The sequence below is a fragment of the Petromyzon marinus genome, chromosome 12 (genome assembly GCF_048934315.1).
Source record: "Petromyzon marinus isolate PM22_M1 ecotype Great Lakes invasive population chromosome 12, UKy_Petmar_22M1.pri1.0, whole genome shotgun sequence".
NCBI classification, from domain to species: Eukaryota; Metazoa; Chordata; class Hyperoartia; order Petromyzontiformes; family Petromyzontidae; genus Petromyzon; species Petromyzon marinus.
Genome location: NC_133678.1, coordinates 13,512,016 through 13,527,163, shown reverse-complemented (window position 1 = coordinate 13,527,163; position 15,148 = coordinate 13,512,016). Strand labels below are relative to the sequence as shown.

General features: G+C 45.7%; 1 protein-coding gene across 2 annotated transcripts in view; it reads right to left on the bottom strand.

The window, feature by feature from the left end:
• Positions 1-1,283: 1,283 nt before the first annotated feature.
• LOC116941534 (galactosylgalactosylxylosylprotein 3-beta-glucuronosyltransferase 2-like) overlaps positions 1,284-15,148 on the bottom strand; it is a 34,244-nt gene continuing 20,379 nt past the window's right edge. Inside the window, exons 5-6 of one of the 2 annotated variants that reach the window (XR_012941590.1) lie at positions 14,888-15,033; positions 1,284-1,419 (exon numbers count right to left, since the gene is read on the bottom strand). Coding sequence is in view for 1 of the 2 variants with exons in the window: in XM_032952684.2 (XP_032808575.1) it covers positions 14,947-15,033 (87 nt within the window). In the remaining variant the exon portion in view is untranslated. Of the gene's footprint in view, positions 1,420-3,608; positions 15,034-15,148 lie in introns of those variants that run through there. The other variant, XM_032952684.2, reaches the window with a different exon arrangement.

The window sequence follows — 15,148 nt, the reverse complement described above, 5'->3', positions numbered from 1 at the left end:
TGCACTGCTGTAGTCATAGCAGGTACCACCACAGTCAGTATACACTGCTGTAGTGATAGCAGATACCGCCACAGTCAGTGTGCGCTGCTCTAGTGAAAGCAGGTTCCACCAAAGTCGGTATACACTGCCGTAGTCATAGCAGGTACCACTACAGTCAGTATGCACTGCTATAGTGAAAGCAGGTACCACCAAAGTCAATATGCACTGCTGTAGTGAAAGCAGGTACCACCAAGTTTTCATTTATTAGGTATAGCCCTGTGAGCAATGCGGCTCTTAAGTCGGGTGCAACCACAACAAACAAAATTTGAACACAGAACATCCCAAAGCGATGACGCGCAACAGAAACATCCTGGAATAAACCAGCAAATATTCCACAAAAAAAAGTATTAAAACGCTGTGTGGTAATGTGGTGCAAGCCAACAACAATAACCATGAAACAATTTAGATTAACCATATGTTTTCGAATCACCAAAATAAAGCTATAAAAACAATGTAACAACAGTAATCATAGGAACTGTGATTTTAAATTTAACAATAAACGATATACATAACACGTACAACAAAACCTGCAGCCATAGCTGGCAGCACGACACTCCCAGTGTATGATGTGTGAGTGAGTCAGCAGCAGCGTGAGTGAGTGTATGATGTGTGAGTCAGCGTATGATGAGTGAGTCAGTAGTAGCTTGAGTGAGTGTATGATGTGCGAGTCAGCGTATGATGTGCGAGTCATCGTATGATGAGTGAGTCAGTGTATGATGAGTGAGTCAGTGTATGATGTGTGAGTGAGTCAGCAGCAGCGAGGGTGAGTGTATGATGTGTGAGTCAGCGCACGATGTGTTAGTCAGTGCATGATGAGTGAGTCAGTGTATGATGTGTGAGCGAGTCAACGGCAGTGTGAGTGAGTGTATGATGTGCGAGTGAGCCAGCACATGATGAGTGAACCTGTGTATGATGAGTGAATGAGTCAGTGGTTGTGCGAGTGTATGATGTCTGAGTGAGTAAGCGCATGATGAGCGAGTCAGTGCATGATGTGTGAGTGAGTCAGTGCATGATGTGTGAGTGAGTCAGTGCATGGTGTGAGTGAGTCAGTGTATGATGTGTGAGGAAGTCAGTGTCGGCTCCCTCTGCTTGCGCCATTGCCCCCCCTGGCTCCGTCGCCACCCCCCCCCCCGGCTCCGTCGGCCCCCCCCCTGGCTCCGTCGCCCCCCCCCCCCCGGCTCCATCGGCCCCCCCCCCGGCCCCGTCGGCTCCCCCGGCTTCCCCGGCCGCGTCGGCTCCCCCGGCTCTGTCGGCCCCCTCGGCTCCATCGGCTCCCTCCGTCGGCTCCCTCGGCCCCCTCACAAACGGCCCCTCCAGCCGCTGCTGGGAGCACGGCCCGGGAGCGCCCCGGGAGCGCGCGCGCCTCAGGCAGCCATCTTGCTAAGCGTGTGAGATGGAACACCACGACCTCATTCAATCTGTGTGACTTGGAATCGAACTCTTGAAACGATCTAGAAAGTTGCCCCTCATGTGCGTCTTAAAATTACAACTTTTTTGCCCCCCCCGGCCCCCTCACAAACGGCCCCGCCAGCCGCTGCTGTGAGCACACCCCGGGAGCACGCGCGCGCCTCAGGCGGCCATCTTGGGGCACATCTAAGTCAATACAGTGAGGGAAAAAAGTATTTGATCCCTTGCATGATTTTGTACGTTTTCCCACTGACAAAGAAATGATCAGTCTATAATTTTAATCGTAGGTTTATTTGAACAGTGAGACAGAATGATAACAAAAAAATCCAGAAAAACGCATGTCAAAAATGTTATGAATTGATTTGCATTTTAATGAGGGAAATAAGTATTTGACTCCTCTACAAAACATGACATAGTACTTGGTGGCAAAACCCTTGTTGGCAATCACAGAGGTCAGACGTTTCTTGTAGTTGGCCACCAGGTTTGCACATATCTCAGGAGGGATTTTGTCCCACTCCTCTTTGCATATCTTCTCCAAGTCATTAAGGTTTCGAGGCTGACGTTTGGCAACTCGAACCTTCAGCTCCTTCCACGTATTTTTTATGGGATTAAGGTCTGGAAACTGGCTAGGCCACTCCAGGACCTTAATGTGCTTCTTCTTGAGCCACTCCTTTGTTGCCTTAGCCGTGTGTTTTGGGTCATTGTCATGCTGGAATACCCATCCACGAACCATTTTCAATGCCCTGGCTGAGGAAAGGAGGTTCTCACCCAAGATTTGACGGTACATGGCCCCGTCCATCGTCCCTTTGATGCGGTGAAGTTGTCCTGTCCCCTTAGCAGAAAAACACCCCCAAAGCATAATGTTTCCACCTCCATGTTTGACGGTGGGGATGGTGTTCTTGGGGTCATAGGCAGCATTCCTCCTCCAAACACAGCGAGTTGAGTTGATGCCAAAGAGCTCCATTTTGGTCTCATCTGACCACAACACTTTCACCCAGTTGTCCTCTGAATCATTCAGACGTTCATTGGCAAACTTCAGACGGGCATGTATATGTGCTTTCTTGAGCAGGGGACCTTGCGGGCGCTGCAGGATTTCAGTCCTTCACGGCGTAGTGTGTTTCCAATTGTTTTCTTGGTGACTATGGTCCCAGCTGCCTTGAGATCATTGACAAGATCCTCCCGTGTAGTTCTGGGCTGATTCCTCACCGTTCTCAAGATCATTGCAACTCCACGAGGTGAGATCTTGCATGGAGCCCCAGGCCGAGGGAGATTGACAGTTCTTTGGTGTTTCTTCCATTTGCGAATAATCGCACCAACTGTTGTCACCTTCTCACCAAGCTGCTTGGCAATGGTCTTGTAGCCCATTCCAGCCTTGTGTAGGTCTACAATCTTGTCCCTGACATCCTTGGAGAGCTCTTTGGTTTTGGCCATGGTGGAGAGTTTGGAATCTGATTGATTGATTGATTGCTTCTGTGGACAGGTGTCTTTTATACAGGTAACAAGCTGAGATTAGGAGCACTCCCTTTAAGAGTGTGCTCCTAATCTCAGCTCGTTAACTGTATAAAAGACACCTGGGAGCCAGAAATCTTTGTGATTGAGAGGGGGTCAAATACTTATTTCTCTCATTAAAATGCCAATCAATTTATAACATTTTTGACATGCGTTTTTCTGGATTTTTTTTGTTATTATTCTGTCTCTCACTGTTCAAATAAACCTATCATAAAAATTATAGACTGATAATTTATTTGTCAGTGGGCAAACGTACAAAATCAGCAGGGGATCAAATACTTTTTTCCCTCACTGAATGCACTGCTGTAGTCATAGCAGGTACCACCACAGTCAGTATGCACACCTGCAGAGATAGCAGATACCACCACAGTCGGCATGCACTGCTGTAGTGATAGCAGGTACCACCACCGTCGGTATGCACTACTGTCGTGATAGTAGACACTGCTATCGAGTTGGTAGATACTGCTATAGAGAGTTAGTAGACACTAAAACAGTCAGTACATACCCCTACGGTCAGTAAATACGACTACGGTCAGTAGCTACTGCTATAGTCAGTAGATACTACTATAGAGTCAGTAGATACTGCTATAGAGTTAGTAGTTACTACTATCGTCATTAGATACTACTGTAATGTAGCTCTCAGAGACGCCGTCTTGTCTTCTGTATATTTATTAAGAATAAAGTCCAATGACAACTCAACACGTAACCGCGAGTGACTCCGTACACTTGGGTATCGACACAACTCTATTCTGAGACAACATAGCTTCCAGTCTCAAGACAACTTGCAGACAATTGAGACGACCCGATCCAAGGCGACGACGATGGCAGTTCCCCACACCAAGCAGCCCGAAGCCTCCACTCGCGCTACTACTTATCCTCCACGTTCTGGCCACGCCCTTATTCCCGAATTCTCCTCACCGCACCTGGCCCTGCCGTTCACCGCCCTTATTACACTTTCCAGCCATTGGATCCCATGCCCCCCCTCACGTGACCCTGTCAATGCTTGTCTCATTCATCATCAGCCCGTCCATTACACTACTATAGAGTTAGTAGTTACTGCTATTGAGTATAGCTACTGGAAGGCCAGTAGATACTACTACGGTCAGTAGTTGCAACAGTCAGTAAATCCTACTATACAGTCAGTAGCTACTATTGGCTCAGTAGATACTACTGTACAGTCAGTAGATACAATTACAGAGTCAATAAATGCTACTTACTTTGTTGTATGTAGGGTGTGTACAAATATATACCTACGCGTGGGTAGGTAAAAATATTTTTTAAGGGGGCGGTCGACAATTTTCGGGAACCTTTTATATCAACTATTTACCCCCCACTTTCTATAACTTTTTGGACTTCTGCAAGGCTCTCATAATTTTGTTGTTGGAGAAATGGATAGACAAACGGTCCACCGGGCTTTCACAATAGCTTAGTATCTGTGTATGTATATGTAATATTTTAAGTGAAGTTTTGAAACATATATTTTCGCCCGGGCAATGCCGGGTACTTCCCGCTAGTCTTATTTTTTAACCTATAAATGTCATTGTTTGGCTGTCTGTGTGTGTGGCCCAAACTTGTGAAGGATTTGGCTCGCAAACCATGGGGTTACATACAAAAATAGTAGCCTGGTACTACGCCATGAGCCCCGTGCTGAGGCAGTGCTATTCCGATTTTGCGTCCGTCACATTTAAGGTAGTTTAATTAGCGATTTAGCGCTGTTATCGGTTATTTATTAGCTAGCGCACCCGACCATACCAACTCACACGCGGTCGATGGGGGGGTGGGGGGGCTACCAAGTCACACGCGTTCGGCGGGGGTGAGGGGCCATTTCTCTTTTGTGTGGACACTGAGCGAGGTAATACACACGAAATTACAGCTCCCTTCAAACATACATCTATCTTATGTCTCTCATTTCTAGTACTGTTTTTCATAATACAGTGTACACATTAGCCAATGTTTTATGACAGTAAATATACACAATGTAACATGTTTTTTTCCCTGCGTACTAGCTGTTACGTTAAATTTGCTTAAGACAACAAAGTCCAGCCAATGCGTCTTTTTGCCCGCATACTTTCCTGTTGCGAGCAGGACTTTAAGTCACAAACTATTATTACTTTGTTTACATTTATATTTCACTTCTGTTTGCCGCAAATTTTATAAACAAGATGTTTCATTACAGCAAATATACACTATGTAACACGCTTTCTCCACCTGCATACTCACTGCTCTTTCATTTCGCTACAACAACAAAGAACAGCCATTGTGTCTTTTGCCTCACAAATTTTCCTATTGTGAGCAGGACTTTACTTCACGAACCATTATGAGTTTGTTCTTATGGTGGGCGAGGGACATGGTACAGTGAGGGAAAAAAGTATTTTATTCCCTGCTGATTTTGTACGTTTGCCCACTGACGAAGAAATGATCAGTCTATAATTTTAATGGTAGGTTTATTTGAACAGTGAGAGAATAACAACAACAAAATCCATAAAAGCGCATGTCAAAAATGTTATAAATTGATTTGCATTTTAATGAGGGAAATAAGTATTTGACCCCCTCTCAATCAGAAAGATTTCTGGCTCCCAGGTATCTTTTATACAGGTAACGAGCTGAGATTAGGAACACACTCTTAAAGGGAGTGCTCCTAATCTCAGCTTGTTACCTGTATAAAAGACACCTGTCCACAGAAGCAATCAATCAATCAGATTCCAAACTCTCCACCACGGCCAAGACCAAAGAGCTATCCAAGGATGTCAGGGACAAGATTGTAGCCCTACACAAGGCTGGAATGGGCTACAAGACCATTGCCAAGCAGCTTGGTGAGAAGGTGACAACAGTTGGTGCGATTATTCGCAAATGAAAGAAACACAAAAGAACTGTCAAGCTCCCTCGGCCTGGGGCTCCATGCAAGATCTCACCTCGTGGAGTTGCAATGATCATGAGAACGGTGAGGAATCAGACCAGAACTACGCGGGAGGATCTTGTCAATGATCTCAAGGCAGCTGGGACCATAGTCACCAAGAAAACAATTGGTAACACACTACGGCGTGAAGGACTGAAATCCTGCAGCGCCCGCAAGGTCCCCCGGCTCAAGAAAGCACACAAACATGCCCGTCTGAAGTTTGCCAATGAACATCTGAATGATTCAGAGGACAACTGGGTGAAAGTGTTGTGGTCAGATGAGGCCAAAATTGAGCTCTTTGGCATCAACTCAACTCGCCGTGTTTGGAGGAGGAGGAATGCTGCCTATGACCCCAAGAACACTATCCCCACTGTCAAACATGGAGGTGGAAACATTATGCTTTGGGGGTGTTTTTCTGCTAAGGGGACAGGACAACTTCACCGCATCAAAGGGGCGATGGACGGGGCCATGTACCGTCAAATCTTGGGTGAGAACCTCCTTCCCTCAGCCAGGGCATTGAAAATGGGTCGTGGATGGGTATTCCAGCATGACAATGACCCAAAACACGGCCAAGGCAACAAAGGAGTGGCTCAAGAATAAGCACATTAAGGTCCTGGAGTGGCCTAGCCAGTCTCCAGACCTTAATCCCATAGAAAATCTGTGGAGGGAGCTGAAGGTTCGAGTTGCCAAACGTCAGACTCGAAACCTTAATGACTTGGAGAAGATCTGCAAAGAGGAGTGGGACAAAATCCCTCCTGAGATGTGTGCAAACCTGGTGGCCAACTACAAGAAACGTCTGACTTTTCTGTGAATGCCAACAAGGGTTTTGCCACCAAATACTAAGTCATGTTTTGCAGAGGGGTCAAATATTTATTTCCCTCTTAAAATGCCAATCAATTTATAACATTTTTGACATGCGTTCTTCTGGATATGTTTGTTGTTATTCTGTCTCTCACTGTTCAAATAAACCTACCATTAAAATTATAGACTGATCATTTCTTTGTCAGTGGACAAACGTACAAAATCAGCAGGGGATCAAATACTTTTTTTCCCTCACTGTAAGAGAGACATTGTGCTTCGATACTAAGACAACATCATCAAACGAATTCCTGAGACAAACAGAGCATATGATGCCCTACAATACCCCATTACACTGTGGCAAGGCCAAGATGGGTACCACATCCAGATTTCTCAAATTATCAAAGCTACAGGACAAAGACATCCTCACAAAACTGTATCCTTTAAAGACTTCTATTCCTTCATGAGCATGGACAGAGAAGGAGGAAACCACATATTACGGTGTGCCAACCTCTTTCCCCAGTATGTTGTCGATTAGTATGCCAAAATTGAGAGTGAGCGACTTCTTTACATTCAACTAAATAAAAACACGCCTGCGTGTAGAACAGTATGCTCATCTCAGGGACTCTATCAATGCTGACGGAGATGCAAACGCTCAGAATGTGGGGAGATGAGTTATTTTGCCTTCATCCTTAACAGGTGGACCAAGATACATGCATGAGAAGACTCAGGATTCCATGACGTACATCAGGCAATATGGCAGGCCCGATCTCTTTGTCACCTACACTTGTAATCCTAAACGGAAGGAGATCCAGGTTGAACTTGATCCAAACCAAAAGCCAATAGACATACATGACATCATTGCAAGGGTCTTTATACCCAAAGTTGATGAACTCATGAGGCTTATTACGACTAAGGAAGGCAGCGTCTTTGCAAAGACAAGATGTAACTTGCACACCATTTAGTGGCAAAAACGTGGTCTACCTCATGCTCACATTTTGCTATGGATGAGGGAAAAAAATTATGCAAGTGACATTGACACATTTATCAGTGCTGAGCGACCTGACCCCCATCAAGACCCTGCCCTATTTGATGTGGTCTGCAAGCAAATGGTCCATGGCCCATGTGAGGAGTTTAATCCAAATTCGCCATGTATGCAAGACCACAAGTGTACCAATAAGTATCCACAAAACTTATTGAAAGACACTCAGTCAGGGCATCATGGCTATCCTCTATATCGTCGCATAAATACTGAGGATGGTGGATTTGAAACGACATAGCTCAGACGTGGCACTAACTCTGAAATGAAGGTTGACGACCAGTGGATCGCTCCATACTGCCCTCTTCTGTGCAAGATCTGCGAGGCCCACATTAATGTAGAATTCTGCAATTCTGTGAAAGCCGATCCTCTTTGTTCTTTCGGTAAAGTCACGTAGATATAAAACAACAATCTAAATTAAAAGCAAAAAACCACGATGTTTCGATTGCAACACAAGCGGTCTTCTCCAACTGAAGAAGACTGCTTGTGTTGCGATCGAAACGTCGTGTTTTTTTGCTTTTAATTTAGATTTTTGTTTTCTATCTACGTGACTTTGCTGAAAGAACCAAGAATATGAATTCCTGCAGTCACGAAAGTTTTAAGTCTAAATCTGTGAAAGCAATCTAATATGTTTGCAAATACATCAACAAAGACTCTGACATGGCTGTCTTTGCCTTACAAAAAGAGGGGCAAAGTGTGGATAAGGTTAAACTTTTTGTCCAAGCAAGATACATCAGCAGCAGAGGCCATTTGGACAATTATTGGTTTCCCCATCCATGAGCGTTCCCCCACAGTCGTCCATTTGGCAGTTCACCTCGAAAATGGTCAACGTATCTACTTCACCAAAGGAAATACCCAACAACAGGCCCTGGCTCCAAAAGATACCACCCTGATGGCATTCTTTGGTTTGTGCCAAAAGTGACCCATTTGCTGCCAACCTGCTCTACCATGAAGTTCCCTCCTACTATACATGGACTGCTAAAAAAAATGGAAGCGACGTGCTGCTGACGGTGAATCTGATGCCTTAGGAAGAGTTTACACGGTTAATACCAACAATCAGGAGTGCTATTTTCTCTGAATGCTTTTCCATGTTGTCAAAGGGCACAAATCTTTCTAAGACCTCAAAACAGTGGAAGGAGTTGTCTGTCAAACATATAGGGAAGCTTGCAATCTTCGTGGAATTCTTGAGAATGATCATTATCTTGATAAAGGTATGACAGAAGCTTCTGTTAGTCCCCTTCTCAACTGAGATTGTTCTGCATAATTCTTCAAGTTTGCAGCCTAACCCCATGAGACTCTGGCAAAAATACAAAGAGGGCATGAGTGAGGTCATCCTCCACAGAGCTCAACGAGAAAATCCAAACCTCGATGTCACCTTTTCTGATGTCATCTTTAACCAGGCCCTCATCCTCCTTGAGGACCAACTTCACTCCATTGGTGAAAAAGACCTCACGTCTATCGGACTGCCAACACCCTACAGGGATAACCTGCATGCCCTTGCTCAAGAGATTCCCCGTGAAATATCCTATGATGGAAAAAGAGCCAAAGCTGATGGATGCACAAAGAGAAGCCTACACGAAAATCTTGGAAGACATTGAGACTAAAAATGCAGGCATATTTTCCCTTGATGCACCTGGTGGTACTGGGAAGACCTTTGTTCTCAACCTGCTCCTCGCTAAGGTTCGCCGGAGGGAGAAAATTTCTCTAGCTGTGGCATCATCGGGGATTGCGGCAACTCTGCTTACTGGAGAAAGAACTGACCATTCCACATGTAAGCTTCCATTTGATCTATCCCGACAAGAAAACCATGTTTGCAATATTTCAAAGGGGACTGCCCTTGCACAAGTCCTGGTTAATTGTGAATTAATAGTGTGGGGTGACTGCACCGTGTCCCACAAGGGAGCATTTGAGGTTGTCAACACAACTTTGCAGGACCTCTGTGACAATTCCAGGATTATGGGTGGTGTAACTTTTCTCATGGCTGGTGACTTCCAACAAACCTTACCTGTTGTACTTCGAGGAACCAAAGCTGATGAGTTAAATGCCTGCATCAAGTCATCATTCCTCTAGAGGCACGTGATGAAACTGAGACTAACTACAACATGCGTGTATATCTCCATGGAGACCAAATGGCAGGCAACCTTGCTGAAGCTCTTCTTGACATTGGAAATGGCAGTATTGTTGCAGACGGCACAGATGGACTTATCACCATGTCTAAAGGCATCCTTTTCACTTCAGAACAGGAACTGGAGGAAAAAGTGTACCCAAACATGCAACAACACTTTCAAGATGTTATCTAGCTATGGGAGAGGGCCATTTTAGCTCCCAAGATATGATGCTGTTCACATAATTAATTCCATGCTGTTGCACAAATAACCTGGAGAGAGCAAGTCCTACAAATCTATTGACTCGGTGTTGGACTATGATCAAATTGTTCACTATTGAGTTGAATTCTTGAATTCTCTGCAGCTCCCCGGTGTTCCTCCACACAACTATCTACTAAAAATTGGGGTACCTGTCTTGCTATTGAGAAACTTGGAGCCACCTAGACTATACAATGGCACAAGGTTAATTGTCAAAGAATTACATTCAAATGTTATCGAAGCTACAATCATTACAGGTAATTAAAAAGGTGAAGACGTCTTTATCCCCATCCAGCTCAGCTTTGCAATGTCTATTAACAAGGCGCAAGGACAATCTTTAAAAGTGGTGGGACTGAATTTGTCAACTCCATGCTTTTCTCATGGCCAACTTTATGTTGGATGCTCTCGTTTAGGCAATGACAAATATTTACATTACTTTGCACCAGCAAGCAAGACCAGAAACATTGTTTACAAAGATGCTCTTTGATAGCGGGTACGGCTCAGCAATAAGTGGCAGTTTCTTTGTTTTGGAGAGGCCCTATTTTGTGTTTCATTACTTTGGAGAGGCTCTTGCTTTGGTTGGGGGCGTGACTCCCCTCCCACGTGTGCTGCTTTACCCCGCGCCTGCTGGGGGGCAGTTCGGCTGTCAGCGGGTGCTCACTGAGCCGCGCCCACACCTCGCTGCCCTGTGCGGACTTCACATCGCTTTCTTCCCGGGTCTCCTGCCTGCACCCGCGCCTGCCGGCCACCATTTCGGCGGCCTGGCTGCTGGCGACTGTTGGTGATGGCGCTCATGCAGCGTGGCTTCCTCGCCGTCCCACATCTCATCGCTCCATCCCCAAGTCGCCTGCCTCCATGCCTGCCACGTGTCATGTCGGCGGTCTGGCTGCCAGCGGTTGTTTGCGGCACCGCCCGCATGCTGTTCTTATTTCGCCATGGCCATGACCTGCCCTACCTCCCTTCTCCCCATTTACCCGATTTATCTAATACAAATTATAGACCGTCTGTGCTTCCTCAAGTGCCTTACTACAGTACTATTAAAAACAACAGTAATAAAGACTACAGTACAAATACTTCCGTCGTTTTATACCATTAACCATTTACTTATGACTCATAGCATTCAATACAAGACAAAGGCATATCATATAAGTTAAGTATGACCTTTACCTTTGATTACAGTGTGCTGATCCTCAAAGGTGCATTAACAATTGTTTGCATTTTGCCTCTTCATTGGTTCTTTACCTAACATGATACTGATTACTGCTGGCCGCTCTCCGGATGACGTGATTGCTAATACTCCAGGGTGATTTCAACAAACTACAACATCAGCTAGTTGCTCTTAAACTAGTCCTAAATACCTCCAAAACCAAGGTGCTATTCTTCTCACCGGGACTAAAGCAGGAAGTTATTTTTCCCAAATTACATTCCTTAAATAATGATCAAATAGAGCAAGTCAAGATCTATAAGTATCTTGGGGTCATCCTGGATTCAAAACTGAATTTTGAAGATCACATTGATTATATTGGTAAAAAGACAAAAATAAAAATTGGTTTTCTGTATCGACACAAGCACTGCTTCCCCCCTATGTTCCGTTTGGAATTGATAAAAGCTACCATACTGCCTCTACTTGATTACTGTGATATCGTGTATAAATCAGCCCCAAGTACTGTACTGAAGAAGCTTGATTCCAATCACTCGGCTTCAAGATTTGCATTGAACTGCCCATATAGGACTCACCACTGTGATCTCTACATTGGGTCAAACTTAACATCTCTTAATGTTCGACGGCGTGTACACCAGATCTTATTTATTCACGATGTACTTACAAAAAAATCCGCAGACTACCTGCTGGATCTCCTCTCTGTTTCAAAGAATAAATTTGACCTCAGGTCTTCGCTCATCTACCAGCTTCACATTCCCTATTGCCGTACAAAAACCGGAGGAAGGGCCTTTGCTATTGATGCCCCCAGGGTCTGGAATGCTATTGCTAATAAACTGCAACTTAAATCACTACCTATGAGATCTTCACTCAAAACTGCTCTAGAGGAGTTGTACACCCCTAGCTGCCACTGCTATTCAGTGGCCTAAAATAAAATAAAATGTTTCGCTCCGGATGACCGCTGCAAATTATTATCTGTATTTTGATTTAGTGTGCTGATCTTAAAGGTGCATTGAAAATGTGATACTCCGACTGATGCTCCTGTTGTTTGTGGAGTGACTCATGCAGCCAGCTGTGGCTCTAGGGTTTGGTGTTACATGTAATTTATGTAGTTTATTGTAAAAACATTCGGTCACAGTTCCTATGATCACTGTTACATTGCATTTATGGCTTTATTTTGGTGATTTCTAAAAGTTTTTTGGTTTGGCCATGTTTTTGTTTATTGTAGTACGGAGTTAGACTGATGGCCTTAATCTAAGTTTTCTTGTTGATGTTGTTGTTTGACTTGCATCCCACTGGGATTTTTGCACACATCGTTGGTGTATGGTGCTATTTTAGGAATATTTAGATGTTTTTTCCTGGATTTTCTGTTTGCACATGCACAAAGTCACTTTAAGATGTTTTCTTGTTCATGTTTTTGTTTTTTTGTTTGTTGCGGTTGCACCCGATTCAAGAGCCGAATGGCTCACAAGGCTATACCAAATAAATGAAACTATGAAACTAAACTATGAAACGTACATAGAAAACGAATCTTCACTGAGTTAGTAAATAGAAAAGTTCAAATGTGTGTGTAAATCGAAGTCTGTGTGTGTAAATCCATGTGTGTGTGTGTAAGTGGATGTGTGTGTGTCAGAGGCTATGTGTGTGTGTGTGTAAGTCGATGTGTGTGTGGGTCGATGTGTGTGAGTCCATGTGTGTGTGTGTTAGTCGATATGTGTGTGTGTAAGTCGATGTGTGTGTGTTAGTCAATGTGTGTGTGTGGCAAAACAACCCCCTACCTCCTCGTGGTGCCGGACGGGCAACGTCGTGGACAGTGCTGTGGGGGGGGGGGGGCAATTCCGATTGGCCTTTCCCCTCAGGGCGTTTGTAACCACCACAGTGGATAAATGGGGGCTCTGGACGGGTGCGCGGAGCTGGTAACCCCTCAACCTTCAATAAATTACCACAAAACCACGTAAAAAATATCTAATTAATAAGCTTGTGCCGGAGGCCCCGAGGGGACAGGCGTCTATGACGTCTCCTGGCCAAACCCCATTTGGGTTTAACCAGGCTGGATTGTGTGAGGAGCTCACAAATCCTTGAAAGATCTGGGCAAAGTCCCATCGGTGAGCTCCTCCGGCAGGCAAGGTTGCGTTGGCTGGGTCATGTAGCCCGCATGCCCAGTCATCGCATGCCTAAACAGCTTTTGTTCGGCCGGATAGAGGGGGATAAACGGGTGCAGCACGGGTTGGAGAAGAGATGGAGTGATGTGGTACAGGAGGATATGGAGCTGAGTGGACTTGCCGATGACTGGTACCAGCGGTATCAAGATCGGCCTATGTGGAGGAGGCTCGTGAAAGACGCCTCTGGGCAGTTGGAGGCAGTCGCCCTCCAACAACAACGGAGGGCGGAGGAGCGACGCTCACAACAACGAGCGGAGCGCCGGGTAGCTAAAGCACAGCAAGTTGGCACAGTAGGGGGCATAGGTGGTGCATCAGCCAGTCTCAGTCAGTCGACCCGTGGCACCTGGGTCTGCCCCGTGACCTCTTGCCAGCGGGCAATCGACACTTAACGTGGCCTCAAGGTACACATAGCCTGCACAAGCGTCGTGGTGATGTCACCGCCACTTAGTGGCGAATGGCGGTTGTTGTGTGTAAGTCGATGTGTTTGTGTGTGTGTCGATGTCTGTATGTGTCTAAGTCGATATGTGTGTGTATGTGTCTTTTTCGCCCGGGCAACGCCGGGTACTTCCCCCTAGTATGAGGTTACATTTCTGACTGACAAGCCCGAACAAGTTCTGCTTGGTAAAACACTCAACATGTGACTTAATCGGTTCTGATACAGGATGCAAGGTTCTGCTGACTCCATTCAGAAAGCTGTATCTCCACAGCATAAGTAAGTTGGAGGCTAAGAAGTCGTTATCCTTTTGCCAGGTCTCTCAGCTGTTGGACAGCCAGGCGACGGTGGTGCATGCCTGTAATCCAGCACTATGGAGGCGAGGTTTGGTGGATCACTGCACAAATGTAGTGAAACTCCCTTCCCGCAGTCAGCGAGGAGGTGCTATTCGCTGGCTCGACCACGAGAATGCAGTACAGCAAAAATGTGGACTCCACCGACTCCATCTGAATTGGATAGTGTTTTCCCCTCGTCACGAATGGGTTTTCTCCATTTTCTCCGGTTTCCTCCCATATGTAAACACGCATTAATTGGTTGATAACACCTTCATACATGGAGAACCACAGAGCTTGGATAATTCTTAGAGCCAGCTCACCGCGTGGCAGCCTTCCTGCTCGTCTGTGGTCCTTCGCCCCTCTGAGTCGTTCTCTCTCTATGAGAGTGAACAAATACTATGTGGTGCGTTACAAGTTGAAATTATTATATGATTACAATAGACAACCTCCATGGTTGGCTATAATAGTATTATCATCAACCTCATCTGGCTTTAGGTGCTTCTCTTGCTTACCATTGTCTGAGCGCCACTTCAATGGATGTGTCCAATACCTCTTGACAATAGCAGACTTGTAATATAATCGGCGATTGTCCAAAAACACGTGTGTGTGTTTTCGCGTCGTACTGCGAGTTGTTCAGCACGATGCCAGAAATTCCGCTCGCATGTGCTGGGAGCTTCTTGAGGAACTGAACTGAAAAGTCCTGGCATCCTCGGTAAACTGAAATAGCAACGAGCAGTGCGGGCTCACTGTGCAGACACGGGCAACGTGGGTGATGTCCACTGCAAACACGGGAGGGCGGCAGCTGCTCACACCTCCACCTCCACGCTGTCGCCCTGGCCGCTTGGCTCGTTGGCCAGATTCACCTTCTCGGTGCGCGTGTGCCACACGAGCACCTGCGGAGAGACGGAGAGAGGATGACGACAGACGCAGAGCAGGTGAACGAGCAGATGGATAGACTGACACGGTGAGTGAGAGTGAATAAAAAAGAACAAATATTACATGGGTAAT